This window comes from Palaemon carinicauda, chromosome 28 (assembly GCF_036898095.1).
Source record: "Palaemon carinicauda isolate YSFRI2023 chromosome 28, ASM3689809v2, whole genome shotgun sequence".
Lineage (NCBI taxonomy): Eukaryota > Metazoa > Arthropoda > Malacostraca > Decapoda > Palaemonidae > Palaemon > Palaemon carinicauda.
Genome location: NC_090752.1, coordinates 55,500,823 through 55,518,322, shown reverse-complemented (window position 1 = coordinate 55,518,322; position 17,500 = coordinate 55,500,823). Strand labels below are relative to the sequence as shown.

Genomic DNA, 17,500 nt, shown 5'->3' with positions numbered 1-17,500 from the left:
CTCTCTCTCTCCTCTCTCTCTCTCTCTCTCTCTCTCTCTCTCTTTAATCCTAATCATCAACCCTTTCTCCTCCACCTTCCTCTCCACCTTCCGTAAACGTCTTTTGCACATTGCAAAAGCTAATGAATCCAAAACCTCGACTCTGCGACTCGAGACAACTGAAAAAAAAAAAAGCTCTTCTTTTCTTTCTTTCTTTTTTCTTCTTCTTCCAACGAGTGATGACGTTAACCCGTCACATAGAAATGCCCGAATATCGAAAGTTGAATCTGACTCTGCTTCATCATCTTCTCTCGTACCATTTTATATATACGAGTTGAGTTGGAGATTCTCTGCCTGATCCAGATGGGGCTAATCGTCTCTCTCGTCACAATAGAGAGAGAGAGAGAGAGAGAGAGAGAGAGAGAGAGAGAGAGAGAGATCCGGTTTGTCTATTAACCCTTTCAGTGACAGTGGTGAATTAAACAAAACTTCTGTTGCAGCAAAATCTTTCGAGACCATACAAACACTATAGTCAATTCTTTTTAGCAAGGCAGATTTGCACCGACTCACAAGGGTGCCCTTTTATCTCGAAAACGTTTCCTGCTCGCTAATTGGTTGGACAAGATAATTCTAACCAATCAGATAGCAGGAAAATTTTCCGGGCTAAAAGGGCACCGCTGCGAGTCGGTGCAAATGTGCCTCATTAAAAAAAATTGACTGTAGCTTGTTGATATTTATTGGAAAGCTCACACATCAAGACCTTTCCATTGAATCCTTTTTCAAATTTTGAATAGGCCACCAATGGCAGTGAAAGGGTTAAAGGCCTTTCGTTGTTCTTTCGAGTTTTGTCATGTAATACAGCCAGACATATTCTCTTTAATATGTAGGGAAGAGATGTGTGTGTTTGCTTCTATGTGTGTGTATAAAACTTGTGTCTTTTCATGTATGATTAAATGTCTGTCTGTCTATGGTTGTTTATTTTCCAGGTGGTAATACAATTTGGTATTGAATTCTTTTAGTACCACCTTATATACACTTATGTCGTTGCAATCATCGAGGTCAGTTTTACATAGGTGGAAAATTATTCCTTATGACCAGTATGTAAATAAACTCAGTCTTTGCAAATTTTATATTTCGAGCAAGATTAAATCTTTTATAAGATCAGATTCGGTTATTAGAATATGTATTCAATTATATTTTGTGTCAGATCAGATTCGGTTATTAGAATATGTATCAAATTATATTTTGTGTCAGATCAGATTCGGTTATTAGAATATGTATTCAATTATATTTTGTGTCAGATCAGATTCGGTTATTAGAATATGTATTCAATTATATTTTGTGTCAGATCAGATTCGGTTATTAGAATACGTATTCAATCATATTTTGTGTCAGATCAGATTCGGTTATTAGAATACGTATTAAATTATATTTTGTGTCAGATCAGATTCGGTTATTAGAATATGTATCAAATTATATTTTGTGTCAGATCAGATTCGGTTATTAGAATATATATCAAATTATATTTTGTGGCAGATCAGATTCGGTTATTAGAATACGTATCAAATTATATTTTGTGGCAGATCAGATTCGGTTATTAGAATACGTATCAAATCATATTTTGTGTCAGATCAGATTCGGTTATTAGAATACGTATCAAATCATATTTTGTGTCAGATCAGATTCGGTTATTAGAATACGTATTCAATTATATTTTGTGTCAGATCAGATTCGGTTATTAGAATACGTATTCAATTATATTTTGTGTCAGATCAGATTCGGTTATTAGAATATGTATCAAATTATATTTTGTGTCAGATCAGATTCGGTTATTAGAATATGTATCAAATTATATTTTGTGTCAGATCAGATTCGGTTATTAGAATATATATCAAATTATATTTTGTGTCAGATCAGATTCGGTTATTAGAATACGTATCAAATCATATTTTGTGTCAGATCAGATTCGGTTATTAGAATACGTATCAAATCATATTTTGTGTCAGATCAGATTCGGTTATTAGAATACGTATTCAATTATATTTTGTGTCAGATCAGATTCGGTTATTAGAATACGTATTCAATTATATTTTGTGTCAGATCAGATTCGGTTATTAGAATATGTATCAAATTATATTTTGTGTCAGATCAGATTCGGTTATTAGAATATGTATCAAATTATATTTTGTGTCAGATCAGATTCGGTTATTAGAATACGTATCAAATTATATTTTGTGTCAGATCAGATTCGGTTATTAGAATACGTATCAAATCATATTTTGTGTCAGATCAGATTCGGTTATTAGAATACGTATTCAATTATATTTTGTGTCAGATCAGATTCGGTTATTAGAATACGTATTCAATTATATTTTGTGTCAGATCAGATTCGGTTATTAGAATACGTATTCAATTATATTTTGTGTCAGATCAGATTCGGTTATTAGAATACGTATTAAATTATATTTTGTGTCAGCTCAGATTCGGTTATTAGAATACGTATCAAATTATATTTTGTGTCAGATCAGATTCGGTTATTAGAATACGTATCAAATTATATTTTGTGTCAGATCAGATTCGGTTATTAGAATACGTATTCAATTATATTTTGTGTCAGATCAGATTCGGTTATTAGAATACGTATTCAATTATATTTTGTGTCAGATCAGATTCGGTTATTAGAATATGTATTAAATTATATTTTGTGTCAGATCAGATTCGGTTATTAGAATACGTATTCAATCATATTTTGTGTCAGCTCAGATTCGGTTAATAGAATACGTATCAAATTATATTTTGTGTCAGATCAGATTCGGTTATTAGAATACGTATTCAATCATATTTTGTGTCAGATCAGATTCGGTTATTAGAATACGTATTAAATTATATTTTGTGTCAGCTCAGATTCGGTTAATAGAATATGTATCCAATTATATTTTGTGTCAGATCAGATTCGGTTATTAGAATACGTATTCAATCATATTTTGTGTCAGATCAGATTCGGTTATTAGAATACGTATTAAATTATATTTTGTGTCAGCTCAGATTCGGTTAATAGAATATGTATCAAATTATATTTTGTGTCAGATCAGATTCGGTTATTAGAATATGTATTCAATTATATTTTGTGTCAGATCAGATTCGGTTATTAGAATATGTATTCAATTATATTTTGTGTCAGATCAGATTCGGTTATTAGAATATGTATTCAATTATATTTTGTGTCAGATCAGATTCGGTTATTAGAATACGTATTCAATCATATTTTGTGTCAGATCAGATTCGGTTATTAGAATACGTATTAAATTATATTTTGTGTCAGCTCAGATTCGGTTATTAGAATACGTATTAAATTATATTTTGTGTCAGCTCAGATTCGGTTAATAGAATATGTATCAAATTATATTTTGTGTCAGATCAGATTCGGTTATTAGAATATGTATTCAATTATATTTTGTGTCAGATCAGATTCGGTTATTAGAATATGTATTCAATTATATTTTGTGTCAGATCAGATTCGGTTATTAGAATATGTATTCAATTATATTTTGTGTCAGATCAGATTCGGTTAATAGAATACGTATCAAATTATATTTTGTGTCAGATCAGATTCGGTTAATAGAATATGTATCAAATTATATTTTGTGTCAGATCAGATTCGGTTAATAGAATATGTATCAAATTATATTTTGTGTCAGATCAGATTCGGTTAATAGAATATGTATCCAATTATATTTTGTGTCAGATCAGATTCGGTTATTAGAATATGTATCCAATTATATTTTGTGTCAGCTCAGATTCGGTTATTAGAATACGTATTAAATTATATTTTGTGTCAGCTCAGATTCGGTTAATAGAATACGTATCAAATTATATTTTGTGTCAGATCAGATTCGGTTATTAGAATACGTATCAAATTATATTTTGTGTCAGATCAGATTCGGTTATTAGAATACGTATTAAATTATATTTTGTGTCAGATCAGATTCGGTTATTAGAATACGTATTAAATTATATTTTGTGTCAGATCAGATTCGGTTATTAAAATACGTATTAAATTATATTTTGTGTCAGATCAGATTCGGTTATTAGAATACGTATTAAATTATATTTTGTGTCAGATCAGATTCGGTTATTAGAATATATATTAAATTATATTTTGTGTCAGATCAGATTCGGTTAATAGAATATGTATTAAATATTTTGTGTCAGATTTGATTCGGTTATTAGAATATGTATTAAGTAATATTTTGTGTCAGATTAGATTCGGTTATTAGAATATGTTTATGTATCAAGAAAAATTATATTTCAAGAAATATCTGACATTTAAAGTAACCTGTTGATTTTATAGAATATTTTTTAACCTCTTAAAAATCTTGATCAATATTAAATCTTCGAAGAAGAATAACAAGCTAATCCTTTCACTATTGAAAACTCAGAATGGTTAGAAAGAAGGAAACTTTTAGAAGTCTGTGCAATCGAATCGAGGTCACAGAAAGGACCCACAAAAAGATCAGTTTTCGACGGTAACAAGCAAAGTTTGAATTCGGAGCATTTTTAAAACTAAAGTAAGAAAACAAAAGAATTTCTTTTCAAATTGTTTTCCTTGCGGTCTTTGCAATTGGTAAGAGGTCTTCCCATCTTTCGTGGGTATTTTCTACTCGCTCTCTCTCTCTCTCTCTCTCTCTCTCTCTCTCTCTCTCTCTCTCGTTTGCCATGGATTTTTATTTTTTACTTTATCTTCTTACTTATGCAACAAATATAGTACCTAGTTGTTAGCCAACAGCTGCAGGACGCAACTTGGGTAATAAGAGAGAGAGAGAGAGAGAGAGAGAGGAGAGAGAGAGAGAGAGAGAGAGAGAAAGTGAGAGTACTTACCCATTGCGATGAACCCTTTTCTCCTCTCTCTCTCTCTCTCTCTCTCTCTCTCTCTCTCTCTCTCTCTCTCTCTCTCTCTCTCTCATTTCAGTTTTCCTGTCAATTTGTTTGTATAATTTCCACCGTTTGCGCTTATATATATATATATATATATATATATATATATATGTGTGTGTGTGTGTGTGTATGTGTGTGCGTGCGTACGTGCGTGTGTGTGTGTAAACTTTTTACAAGGAGGACAATATTGCTAGCAGCATCCCCCTTACTTACACAATACGTCTGCGACCCACAAAGTTTTACCATCGACCAGGTACATTTTTCAATGTCTAATTTAGCAACACGGGTTTTCCTTCAACAGACGGCGCCAACACCTGGTGGCCTATTGGAAGCGTTCCATGCCTAGCGCTCGCCAGACTGGGGTTCGAGTTCCGCTTAAATTCGATAGTTTCTTGCGTCTGCGACCTTGTGAGCTAAGGATGGGGGATTTGAGAGAGCCTATAGGTCTACCTGCTGAGTCATCAGCAGCCATTGCCTAGCCCTACCTGGTCATAACTTGGTGGAGAGAGGGCTTGGGCGCTGATCTTTATGGTTATGAAAGATTTATGTCAATGTTGTTATTTATAAACATCTCTTGTAGTTTATTTCCTTATTTCCTTTCCTCACTGGGCTATTTTCCCTGTTGGAGCACTAGGGCTTATAGCATCCTGCTTTTCCAACTAGGGTTATAGCTTAGCAAGTAGTAATAATAATAATAATAATAATAATAATAATAATATATGGTCAACCTCTAGGGCATTGTCCTGCTAGCTAGGGTAATGTCATCGTCCCTTACTTAGGACATTCATGAGCGGCCTTTAAACCTCTAAACGCGCTACAGGTAATCACCCACTTTGCAAAACTCACAATAGTGGGCCATAAGTTGAGAGGCAGAGTGGGCCAACTGTCGAAACTTGCCTCCTGTATTAACAACTAAGCTGAGGATATTGTCGGAATATTGACAGGATGTTGACGGAATTCGAGTACAGGTGGTGTTGGCTTCGGTGATAAGGGGCAGAATAAAGACAGTTAACCGCCCTGATGGAGATTGGGGTAGCAATATGCTGAGAGGCAAATTGGGAGGTGAAGTTTGGTAAAGGGGATTATTAAGGCTTTAATCTATAATGAGAGAGAGAGAGAGAGAGAGAGGAGAGAGAGAGAGAGAGAGAGAGAGAGAGAGTCTTTTTGTATTACGTGAACTTGGAGAAAAGGACAAAAACACTACCAGCCTGAGAGAGAGAGAGAGAGAGAGAGAGAGAGAGAGAGAGAGAGAGAGAGAGAGAGAGAGAGTCTTTTCATATTACGTGAACTTGAAGAAAAGGACAAAAACGCTACCAGCCTGAAGGAGAGAGAGAGAGAGAGAGAGAGAGAGAGAGAGAGAGAGAGAGAGAGAGAGAATCTTTTCGTATTACGTGAACTTGGAGAAAAGGGCAAAAACGCTACCAGCCTGAGAGAGAGAGAGAGAGAGAGAGAGAGAGAGAGAGAGAGAGAGAGAGGAGAGAGAGAGAGAGGAGAGAGAGAGAGAGAGAGAGGGGAAATCTTTTCTGTATTTCACGAAATGGGTGTAAAGTAAAAAACACTACCTGAGAGAGAGAGAGAGAGAGAGAGAGAGAGAGAGAGAGAGAGAGAGGAGAGAGAGAGAGAGAGAGAGAGAGAGAGGAAATCTTTTCTGTATTTCACGAAATGGGTTGTAAAGTAAAAAACACTACCTGAGAGAGAGAGAGAGAGAGAGAGAGAGAGAGAGAGAGAGAGAGAGAGAGAGAGAGAAAGAGAGAGAGAGAGAGAGAGAGAGAGAGAGATAAATGAGATGGAATAGATACTGAGAATTTTGTTTGAAAATGCAGCACGATGGGACTTCACACTCGAGTTGAGAATGACTCAAGTTGATTTTTATCACGGAGGAAGTCCGACTCGAAACTCTTGCAGAGGAAGCTATTCGAAAACATCACCAAGGCGACGACGGAGGCCGAGGGAACTTCGGCTATCTATCATATAAAAAGAAAGATCGAGGCTCTGGTGACATTGACGATTACTGATGACAGAGGCTGATGTATCAGCATGTTTTTCTTTTCACTACAAGGGACGTCTAGGAGGTCATAAGAAGGGTTTTACACGGTCGAACGGTTCGACGAACCTAGTTGTCGAACCTGCTTGTCAAAACGGTTCGAAGAGGTGCAGTCAGCCATAAATGCATAAGGTTTGTGGACAATGAAGCCCCGCCCACAAAAGTCAGACTAGAACAGACTTTCTTCGAACAGTTCGACGAGTGTTCGACAACCAAAATACCCCCTCAAACTCTTGTCTGTCGAACCGCGTTCGACGAACCGTTCGACCGTGGTAAACCCGCCTTATAGATGCGACTCAGGAGATATCGTAGAGTTGTCAAGATAAAAGATGAAAGTTTAGCTGTTAAGGAGTTAGTCTGGTTTATGGATGACTAGTGTGCGGGCAGGGGGGGGGGGGGGGTTTAAGGTGTCTGGCTGTTTTTTGTCGTTATTTCTAAAGTAACTTACAGTCAATTCTTTTTAGTGAAGCAGAATTGCACCGACTTCGCATGGTTGCCCTTTTAGCTCGGAAAAGTTTCCTAATAGCTGATTGGTCGGAAGTATTTTTGTCCGACCAACCAGCTGTTAGGAAACTTTTTCGAGCTAAAAGGGCACCCATGCGAGTGGGTGCCCGTTTAGCTCGGAAAAGTTTTCTTAATAGCTGATTGGTCGGAAGTATTTTTGTCCGACCAATCAGCTGTTAGGAAACTTTTCTGAGCCAAAAGGGCACCCATGCGAGTCGGTGCAATTCTGCTTCACTAAAAAGAATTGACTATAAAACTGGAACAAACCTGAATGGTGTCCTTAGATTTTCTTACGGTAGGGAAGCCTAGATGTTTTTCGGGTCTGTTGATATCACTTATTTGCATCTGCAAATCATTCCTAATATTCACTTACCCATTACTATTGGAGTTCTCTTGCTTGAGGGTACACTCGGGCACACTGTTCCATCTTTTATCTTATTTCTCTTCTTCTTGTTTTGCTCAAGTTTTTATAGTTTATAAAGTGATATTTATTTTAATATCGTTGCTCTTCTTAAAATATTCTATTTTTCCTTGTTCCTTTTCCTCACTGAGCTATTTTCCCTGTAGGAGCCCCTGGCCTTATAACATCCTGCTTTTCCAACTAGGGTTGTAGCTTAGCAAGTAATAATAATAATAATAATAATAATAATAATAATAATAATAATAATAATATTGGGTTTCGTGACTCCCAATTATTATCATTATTATTATTATTATTATTATTAGATAAGCTACAACCCTAGTTGGGAAGCAGGATTCAATAAATCCAAGGTCTCCAACAGGGAAAAATAGCCCAGTGAGGAAATGAAATAAGGAAACAGATAGAATAGTGTGCCCGAGTGTACCCTCAAGCATGAGAACTCTAACCCAAGACAGTGGAAGGCCATGTTACAGAGGCTATGACACTACCCAAGACTAGGGATCAATGATTCCATTTTGGAGTTTGATCAGAACACTGGGCCAATTCATCTCAAACTAATTTTTTGTATGTATTTTTTTCCTAATTCAAAGTAACTATAGTTTTTTTTTTTTTTTAACTTTTCTACTATAATTGATTTGTGTATGTATTTTCTCCAAACTAAAAATATTTTTTCTACAACTTTCCTACCAAACTTTTTTGTCTATGTATTTTTCCTAATTCAAAAGAACTATTTTTTTAAACTTTTCTACCATATTTTTTTTATGTAATTTTACCTTATTCAAAATAATTATTTTTTTTTTACTTTTTTACCATAATCTTTTGTAAATGTATTTTACCCTAATTCGAACTAATTATTTTTTAACTCTTCTACATAATTTTTTGTTTGTTTGTTCCCCTAATTGAAGTGTTTATAGTTTATATAGGAAATATTTATTTTAATGTTGTTTCTGATCTTAAAATATTTCATTTTTCCTTGTTTCCTTTCATCACTGAGCTATTTTCCCTATTGGGGCCCCTGGGTTTATAGCTTCCTGCTTTTCCAACTAGGGTTGTAGCTTAGCAAATAATAATAATAATAATAATAACATCAATAATAGTAATAATAATAATAATAATAATAATAATAATAATAATAATAATAATAATTATTATTATTATTATTATCATTATCATTATTATTATTATTATTATTATTATTATTATTATTATTATTATTATTATTATTATTATTATTACTTTTCTACCATAACTGTTTTGTGTATTTTTTTTCGAATTCAAAATATTTTTTTACTTTCCAATCATTTTATTTTTGTTTATGTATTTTTCCTGATTCAAAAGATTTATTTTTTAACCTTTCTACCATAACTAATTCTCTTTTTCACTTCCTTACCATATCTTCCTGAACGTATTTTTCCTAATTCAAAAAAAATATTTTTATTTTACTTTTCTATCATAATTCTATTGTATATATTTCCCCTGACTCAAAGTAACGAATTTATTTTTTAAATTTTCTACCATAATTATTGTACATGAACTCTTACCCAATTCAAAATAATTTTCTTTACTTTCCTATGAAATTTGATTGTCTATGTATTTTACATAATTCAAAATCATTATGTTTTACTTTTCTATCATAATTTTATTGTGTGTATGTATTTTCCCTAATTAAAAAAAAAAATTAACTTTTCTACCATTATTTTTTTGTGTGTATTTTACCTAATTCAAAATAATTATTTTTTACTTTTCTACCATTATTTTTTGTGTATGTATTTTCCCATAACTCAAAATAACTATATTTCTTTTAATTATCAACCATAAATATTTGTGTATATATTTTACCTAATTCAAAATCATTATGTTTTAATTTGCTATCATAATTTTTTTATATGTATTTTACCTAATTCAAAATAATTATTTGTAACTTTTCTATCATAATCTTTTTGTGTGTATGCATTTTACCCTAATTTAAAATAAACTATATTTTTTACTTTTCTACCATATGATTTTTGTATTTTCCCCTAACTAAAAAAAAAAAATAAAAAAAAAACTATGTTATTTCTAACATTTCTAACCCAAAATAAGAATGATAAATCTCTTCCACAATCGAAAAGGGATTTTTGATCTGTCCCGTTTTCCATTTCCTAATCCATCGATTCCATCAATTTCTCTCCACCAATGAAACAGAAGATTCATAAATCACTCCCCTGAATATTCCGATATGAATCACCATCATAAACCATGCATAATCAATCATCATAACTCGGTCATCATTATACTTCGTCATTATCATTATCATTTATCAACTTTAGATCTACCTATAAATGGGTCGTCCATTTTTATCTGGGGTCTGACGTATGATTCATTTTTTGGTATGGTAAAATCCTGGATATGAATCGTGGATTCATCGAGATTCAGTGGTTGAGACAGATTCGTCAAGATTCAACGATTGAATCTCAGAGTCATTGAAATTAAGCAAATGAATCTTGGAGTCATTGAAATTAAGCAAATGAATCTTGGAGTCATTGAAATTCAGCAAATGAATCTTAAAATGAATCTTAGAGTCACTGAAATTCAGCTTAGTGAATCTTAAGTCATTAAAATTCAGCAAATGAATCTTGGAGCCACTGAAATTCTGCAAATGAATCTTAGCCATTGAAATTCAGCAAAAGAATCTTGGAGTCATCAAAATTCAGCAAATGAAACTTGGAGTCATTGAAATTCAGAAAATGAATCTTGGAGTCACAGAAATTCAGTAAGTGAATTTTACAGTCACTGAAATTCAGCAAATGAATCTTGGAGTCACTGAAATTCAGCAAGTGAATCTTACCGTCATTGAAATTCAGCAAATGAACCTTGGGGACACTAAAATTCTGCAAATGAATCTTAGAGTCATTGAAATTCAGCAAATTAATATTAGTCATTGAAATTCAGCAAATGAATCTTGTAGTCATTGAAATCCAACAATTGAACCTTAGATTCCTAAAAAAAATCATCAATTGAATCGTAGTCATTAAAATACAACAAACAAATCTTAGGGTCATTGAAATGGAACAATGAATTTGAGATTCCTAAATATTTAGAGATTCAATATTAAAGTTATTGACATTCAGCAACTAAATTTTAGTAATCAAAATTCAGAAAAGAAATCGAATAACAGATTCATTTAAATTTAACAACTGAAGCATAGATTCATCGATATTCAGCAAATAAATCTTGTCTGTACGTCAAAGTAACTTAGCCAGAATACCAAGTCTCTCATCGAAAGATCAAATGAGGCTGTGGGAAATAGTCATGACCTCTCCATCATGAGGCTCAATACTACACAGTATTCTGGATGTTTTATTCCAGCTGTGATCAAGTTGTGGAATGATCTAACTAATCAGGTAGATGAATCGGTGGAACTTCAAAAATTCAAACTTGCAGCAGATGTTTTTATGTTGAACAGGCTACATAAGCCTCACTTTATAGTTTATGTATGAAAGATATATTTTAATATTGTTATTGTTCTTAAAATATTTCATTTGAATTGTTAATCACTTCTCATAAAGTTTATTTATTTCCTTGTTTCCTTTCCTCACTGGGCTATCTTTCCTTGTTGGAGCCCTTGGGCTTATAGCATCCTGCTTTTCCAACTAGGGTTGTAACTTAGCTAATAATAATAATAATAATAATAATAATAATAATAATAATAATAATAGTAAGTTAAAAGACTAGAAAAAGTAATCATAGGATACTGTGCCAAAACGTCCATACGATAAAAGACTCGGCGAAATGTAAAAAAAAAAAAAAAAAAAAAAAAAAAAAAAAAAAAAAAAAAAAAAGGAGGAAATAAAAAAGACTGTCAGGAATTTATTTTCAAGATAAAATGAAGCGACAAAAGTTCATAAAAGACAGAAAATCAGCGGTAAAGAAGCACTAGAGGGAAGAAGTTGTAAAGGGAGCAGAGGAAAAGCAGAAACACGGGGAAGGTAACGATAAAGTAGCATGGTGGGTAAAGTAGCCTTGGGGAAAAGCAATCTTTGATCACCACATTATTAAGAGGAGGTTCTTGATAGAATCTTCTTTGATAAATGCGAGAGAGAAAACTAACTCTCCTTTATCAAAAAAGCTACGAGCACAGTTGTTATTATTATTATTATTATTATCATTATTATTATTATTATCATTATTATTATTATTATTATTTATCATTTATTATTTATTATTTATTATTTATTATTTATCATTTATTATTATTATTATTATTATTATTATTATTATTATTACTTACTAAGCTACAACCCTAGGTGGAAAAGCAGGATGCTATAAGCCCAAGGGCCCCAACAGGGAAAATAGCCCAGTGAGGAAAGGAAACAAGGAAAAATAAAATATTCTAAGACCTGAAAAAGGAATGTTCAATATCTAAAAAAATGGAAGATATTCCTGTAAAAGGAATGAACAAGTACTTGACAGCATCTTCACTCACCCATCAATCAGAGGAGACTCCTGCAGGAGGAGGTGGGCGGCCGCCAGCCTCTCCCTGTGGGACGCCTTAGATGACACCCGCACCGGAAGGGGACTTGCGGAGCACATCAGACTTCCGGTGGCAATCAGGACTCCAACCACTGTCACCATGATGCCAACTACCACTGTCATTACCATGGTCATGCTGCAGACATCTTTCAGGCCCATTGTCACTGTGAAAAAAGAATAAAAAAATTAAATTACTTGGTTCAACTTTAAGGTATGGAAATGCTGAAATATTTTGTAACGGACTTGGATATATAGAGAATTAAATTGGATCGATCATATATAAAAATATATAAACATATAGAAAATATATAAAAAAAAATAAATAAAATAAAATAAATTATGTAACTCGTATAATTTCTCTGATACATTTTTCGAATGACTGTATTGTAAATAAATTATATTTATAGGTGATGAAGGGAAATATAGTTTGCATTTTGAAAAGTCTGAATACTTGCGATGAATTTCACGACTGATAATGTGGAAACTGTCAATATATCTGCTAAACGTTTAGGATTTGTGTAATTTCTTCATTGTTATTAACTTTCTTAACTAATGAGTAAACAAGATGAGTAAACAAGAGTGAATCATTGCTAAATCAACTGACGAATTAACCTTTAATTCATAATTCGTTGCTTCAAATTATCATCCTCCCTTATAAGACAAAGAACAAGGGTCTGATTATATATATATATATATATATATATATATATATATATATATATATATATATATATATATATATATATATACATACATACATATATATAGATATATACATATATATAAATACATATATATATATATATATATATATATATATATATATACATATATATGAATATATTTCTTTCCTTTCACTCTTAGTGGCATTACAAAATGTATGACTACTCGGTCTCTCCCCGTCCTTTGGGTACGGAAGAGTGGGAGTAGTCATAAATCTTTTACAATCCAATAAGAACTGTTTAATTCCCCACCCCCACCCTTTCGAATATGGCAGCATTTTTAGATTTTACACAAGTAATTCTCGGGATGGGGTCGCTAGCCCTACGCCCTTGTGTCGACATTTCCATTTTAACTACGAGATATTCAAATCGTTGATTTTTATCTCAATCACTTGTAGGATATGATCTTAAAAGAAGAGGTTCTGTACCTTTATTTATCTGTTCCTTTATCAATTCTAAATGAGGGTCACAAATGTAATATGGAAAACTATTCTGTTCATTTACTTTGATTGTCACAACAATAGCAACGTTAATTAAATAACAACACAGACAATAATAATAATTATAATCATCATTTCCTCCTACGCCTATTGACGCAAAGGGCATTGTTACATTTCGCCAGTAGTCTCTACCTTGAACTTTTAATTCAATACTTCTCCATTCAAATAATTTTAATAATTATAATAATATGAATTTCTTTTTATAAGTGTGAATGTAGGAGGGGCATATATGAACACTCACAAAGAGAGAGAGAGAGAGAGAGAGAGAGAGAGAGAGAGAGAGAGAGAGAGAGAGAGAGAGAGAGAGAGAGAGAGAGAGAGCAAACAAATGGATTTTCTTTAAATTTGTTATATTTTTATAGAGAAGAAATTCATCAGATCTTGGAAAACATATAAAAGAATTCATATAGAGCAAATAAACGAATTGAGAGAGAGAGAGAGAGAGAGAGAGAGAGAGAGAGAGAGAGAGAGAGAGAGAGAGAGAGAGAGAGAGAGAGAGGTAATATCATAAACTTCCTTTGATGTTTCCAGACAAAGCTGTCATAATGTAGATGATGAAAAATTCAAATGATTTTACAGGGATAATGTGTCCGTGAGGAGCTTCTCACCATTTTTATCTTGTGGGAGAATTCACGCATTCGTAATCCAATTTGAATTTGAGAACTTAATCCTGAAACATTTTCATTCAACGCGAAAAAAAAAACATTTTACTTTGCCGTTTTGCAAGGTGTGAAACTGTTTTAGGAAGATAAAGATCTACTTATTTTGCAATTAGCAAATTGTATTATTTTCGCGTTACATCAGGTGTTAAATGGGATTAGAGTTAGATAGAGTTCTCTTGCTTGAGGGTACACTCGGATACACTATTCTATCTTATTTCTCTTATTTTATAGTTTATTCATGAAAGATGTATTTCAATATTATTATTGTTCTTAAAATACTTTATTTTTATTGTTCATTTTAATTTGCTTTCTTTTTTCCTTTCCTCACTGAGCTATTTTTCTCTGTTGGAGCCCTTGATCTTATAGCATCTTGTTTTTCTCAGCTAAGGTTGTAGCTTTGCTACTGCTGCTACTACTACTACTACTACTACTACTACTACTACTACTACTACTACTACTACTACTACTACTACTACTAATAATAATAATAATAATAATAATAATAATAATCTCACAAGGTTTTATAATCGCATTGAAACTGATACAGTAGGGTAAGGCAATTTTGGACAGAGGCAATTTTGGACAAGTAAGGCAAATATTAGACAGATACAATATCTCTAAAACTATTTATAATTTTCGAAAACTATAATGCTATTAGAAATTGCCCAACCTTCTACTTTATAAATATTAGTATGTCTGGCTTTTAAAAAGTATTAAGTACCCTTACATAAATTGTTGAATATGGGTGTCCAATAAATGCCTCACCTTCATTTTAGGGTTTCCCAGAAATAATACATGAAATTATTTTTTCTAAAAACAAATTAGTGGATGATGCTAAAGGAAGGTTTAAAATAAAAAATGAATGAAAAAATATGGAATATCTTGTGTCCAATTTTGCCTCGCCTTGAAAAATGGTAAGGCAATTTTGGACACTTAATTTAAAAAAACATCAATTCATAATGTTAAGTTATTAAGTAATAGATTTTGTAAACTATCTATCTATCTATCTATCTATCTATCTATATATATATATATATATATATATATTTATATATATATATATATATATTTATATATATATATATATATATATATACATATATATATATATATATATATATATATATTTATATATATATGTATATATATATATATATATATATATATATATATATATATATATATATATATATATATATATATATATATATATATATATATATATATATATATATATATATATATATATATATATATATATATATATATATATATATATATATATATATATATATATATATTTATATATATATATATATATATATATATATATATATATATATATATATATATATATATATATATATATTCTTAATAATTTTAACTAGAAATATAGATAACTGATAGTTCTTTGAAAAAATTTTCTATCATTTATTTCAATAGAAAATCATATTGATTTATAAGAAAATAAAAAAGAAAAAGTTTTCTTTTCATAGAAAATGATAATCAAACCTATTACTAATGAGAAAATGGGGACAAGTACAAAATTGGAAATAAAGGTGAACAATTCAATATATACTATAGCCATATACGTGACAATTTAAATGCTTGAATATATGACCGGTCTATTCAATTCAATCGAATGCTCAAAAAACAGTTTCAGTTCTTATAAATATGGCACTAAACATTATCTTTGAGGCATGGGTTCCATAAATAAAGGACCATTAATTCCATCTGTAATTTGAAAAAGGTATGTACCCGTTTGGTGCTTCTAATGCCCGGCAGTTGATCTTACTGGAATTAGTATGGACCGGCAGGGGTCACTTGCCTTATTTAGATAGGCGCTGCGCATCACTAAGAAACTGGCTATTCTTTGATGAATTTAACCTATGAATCCTCTATGGATTTAGTCAAGCTATGGAAAGCGAAAATGAAAGTATTGCCCCCCGTCCCGGCCGTAGTGGGTTGCTAAGAAACTCCCAGTTTGTAAATACTAAAGAAAAATTGAAAATTGGTAATTGAAATGTTAGAACCAAGAATCAAACTGGGAAGTTACCGCTAGTAGAGAATGAATTTATGAAATATAGTTTGGATATCTTGGCCCTAAGGAACAGATGGAGTTAGAAGAGAAGGGGTAGGAATAATGATGACACCAAGAGCAGAAAAGGCATTAACCAAATGGAGAGCTGTAGGTAGCAGATTGCTACTTACAAAAATTATTATTATTATTATTATTATTATTATTATTATTATTATTATTATTATTAGGGCCTATTGGAACCAGAGAAAAAGATAATTTTTCGCGAGTCATAACGGCTTCGGAAGAAAATCTTTGTCGATCTCCAAATGGCTTCCGAAGAAATATGACTCAAGAACGGAATCTTCCCGGAGCAGTAGATCAAATCATGGTTGTTTATTATTATTATTATCATTATTATTATTGTTACTATTATTATTATTATTATTATTATTAGTTATTAGGGCCTATTGAAACCAGAGAAAATGGGAATTTTTCGCGAGTTCTAAATGGCTTTGGAAGAAAATCGTTGTTCTCCAAATGGATTCAGAAGAAATTACCATAGACTTAGCATGGAATTCTGAATGATTCCAGATGCGAATCTGAACGACTTCGACAGAAAACCCTGAATCTCCAAATGTCTTCAGAAGAAATAGCCGTAGACTTAGCATAGAGTTCTGAATGTGTCCAGAACGGAATCTTCACGGAGCTGTAAATCAAATCACGTAATTTATTATTATTATTATTATTATCATTATTATTATTATTATTATTATTATTATTATTATTATTATTAGGGCCTATTGAAACCAGAGAAAAAATGAGAATTTTTCGCGAGTCCTAAACGGCTTCGGGAGAAAATCTTCGGGCATCTCCATTCTAGCTCAAGGAGAGTCACTTAGCCTCCTTCTTCCCCTAAAAACCGTTTTGTTGCTCTACTAATGCAAAATAATGGACGATCCTTAATATCTTCCAAAATAATTTGAATTTCTTTTTTATTTCTTTTATTTTAAGTATAAATAAATCTTTATCATTCACTATCGGGACTATCCTAGCAGTTTAATTATCACTATTTATTACCCTGGTCAATTTAGATTTTTTTGTATTTACGTTAGTGTTTGCATCCATTTTTTCTTAAAGAATCGAGAGATATTTGGTTGCTTTGTATTTCCATGATTTATCATGTTTCTATCTCTCTTTGTGT

General features: G+C 31.8%; 1 protein-coding gene across 1 annotated transcript in view; it reads right to left on the bottom strand.

Moving 5' to 3' along the window:
• LOC137621598 (dipeptidase 1-like) overlaps window positions 1–17,500 on the bottom strand; it is a 133,812-nt gene that overhangs the window by 72,689 nt on the left and 43,623 nt on the right. Inside the window, exon 2 of the mRNA XM_068352010.1 lies at window positions 12,349–12,559. Within this exon, the coding sequence (XP_068208111.1) occupies window positions 12,349–12,554 (206 nt within the window). The 5' untranslated portion in view covers window positions 12,555–12,559. The remainder of the gene's footprint in view (window positions 1–12,348; window positions 12,560–17,500) is intronic.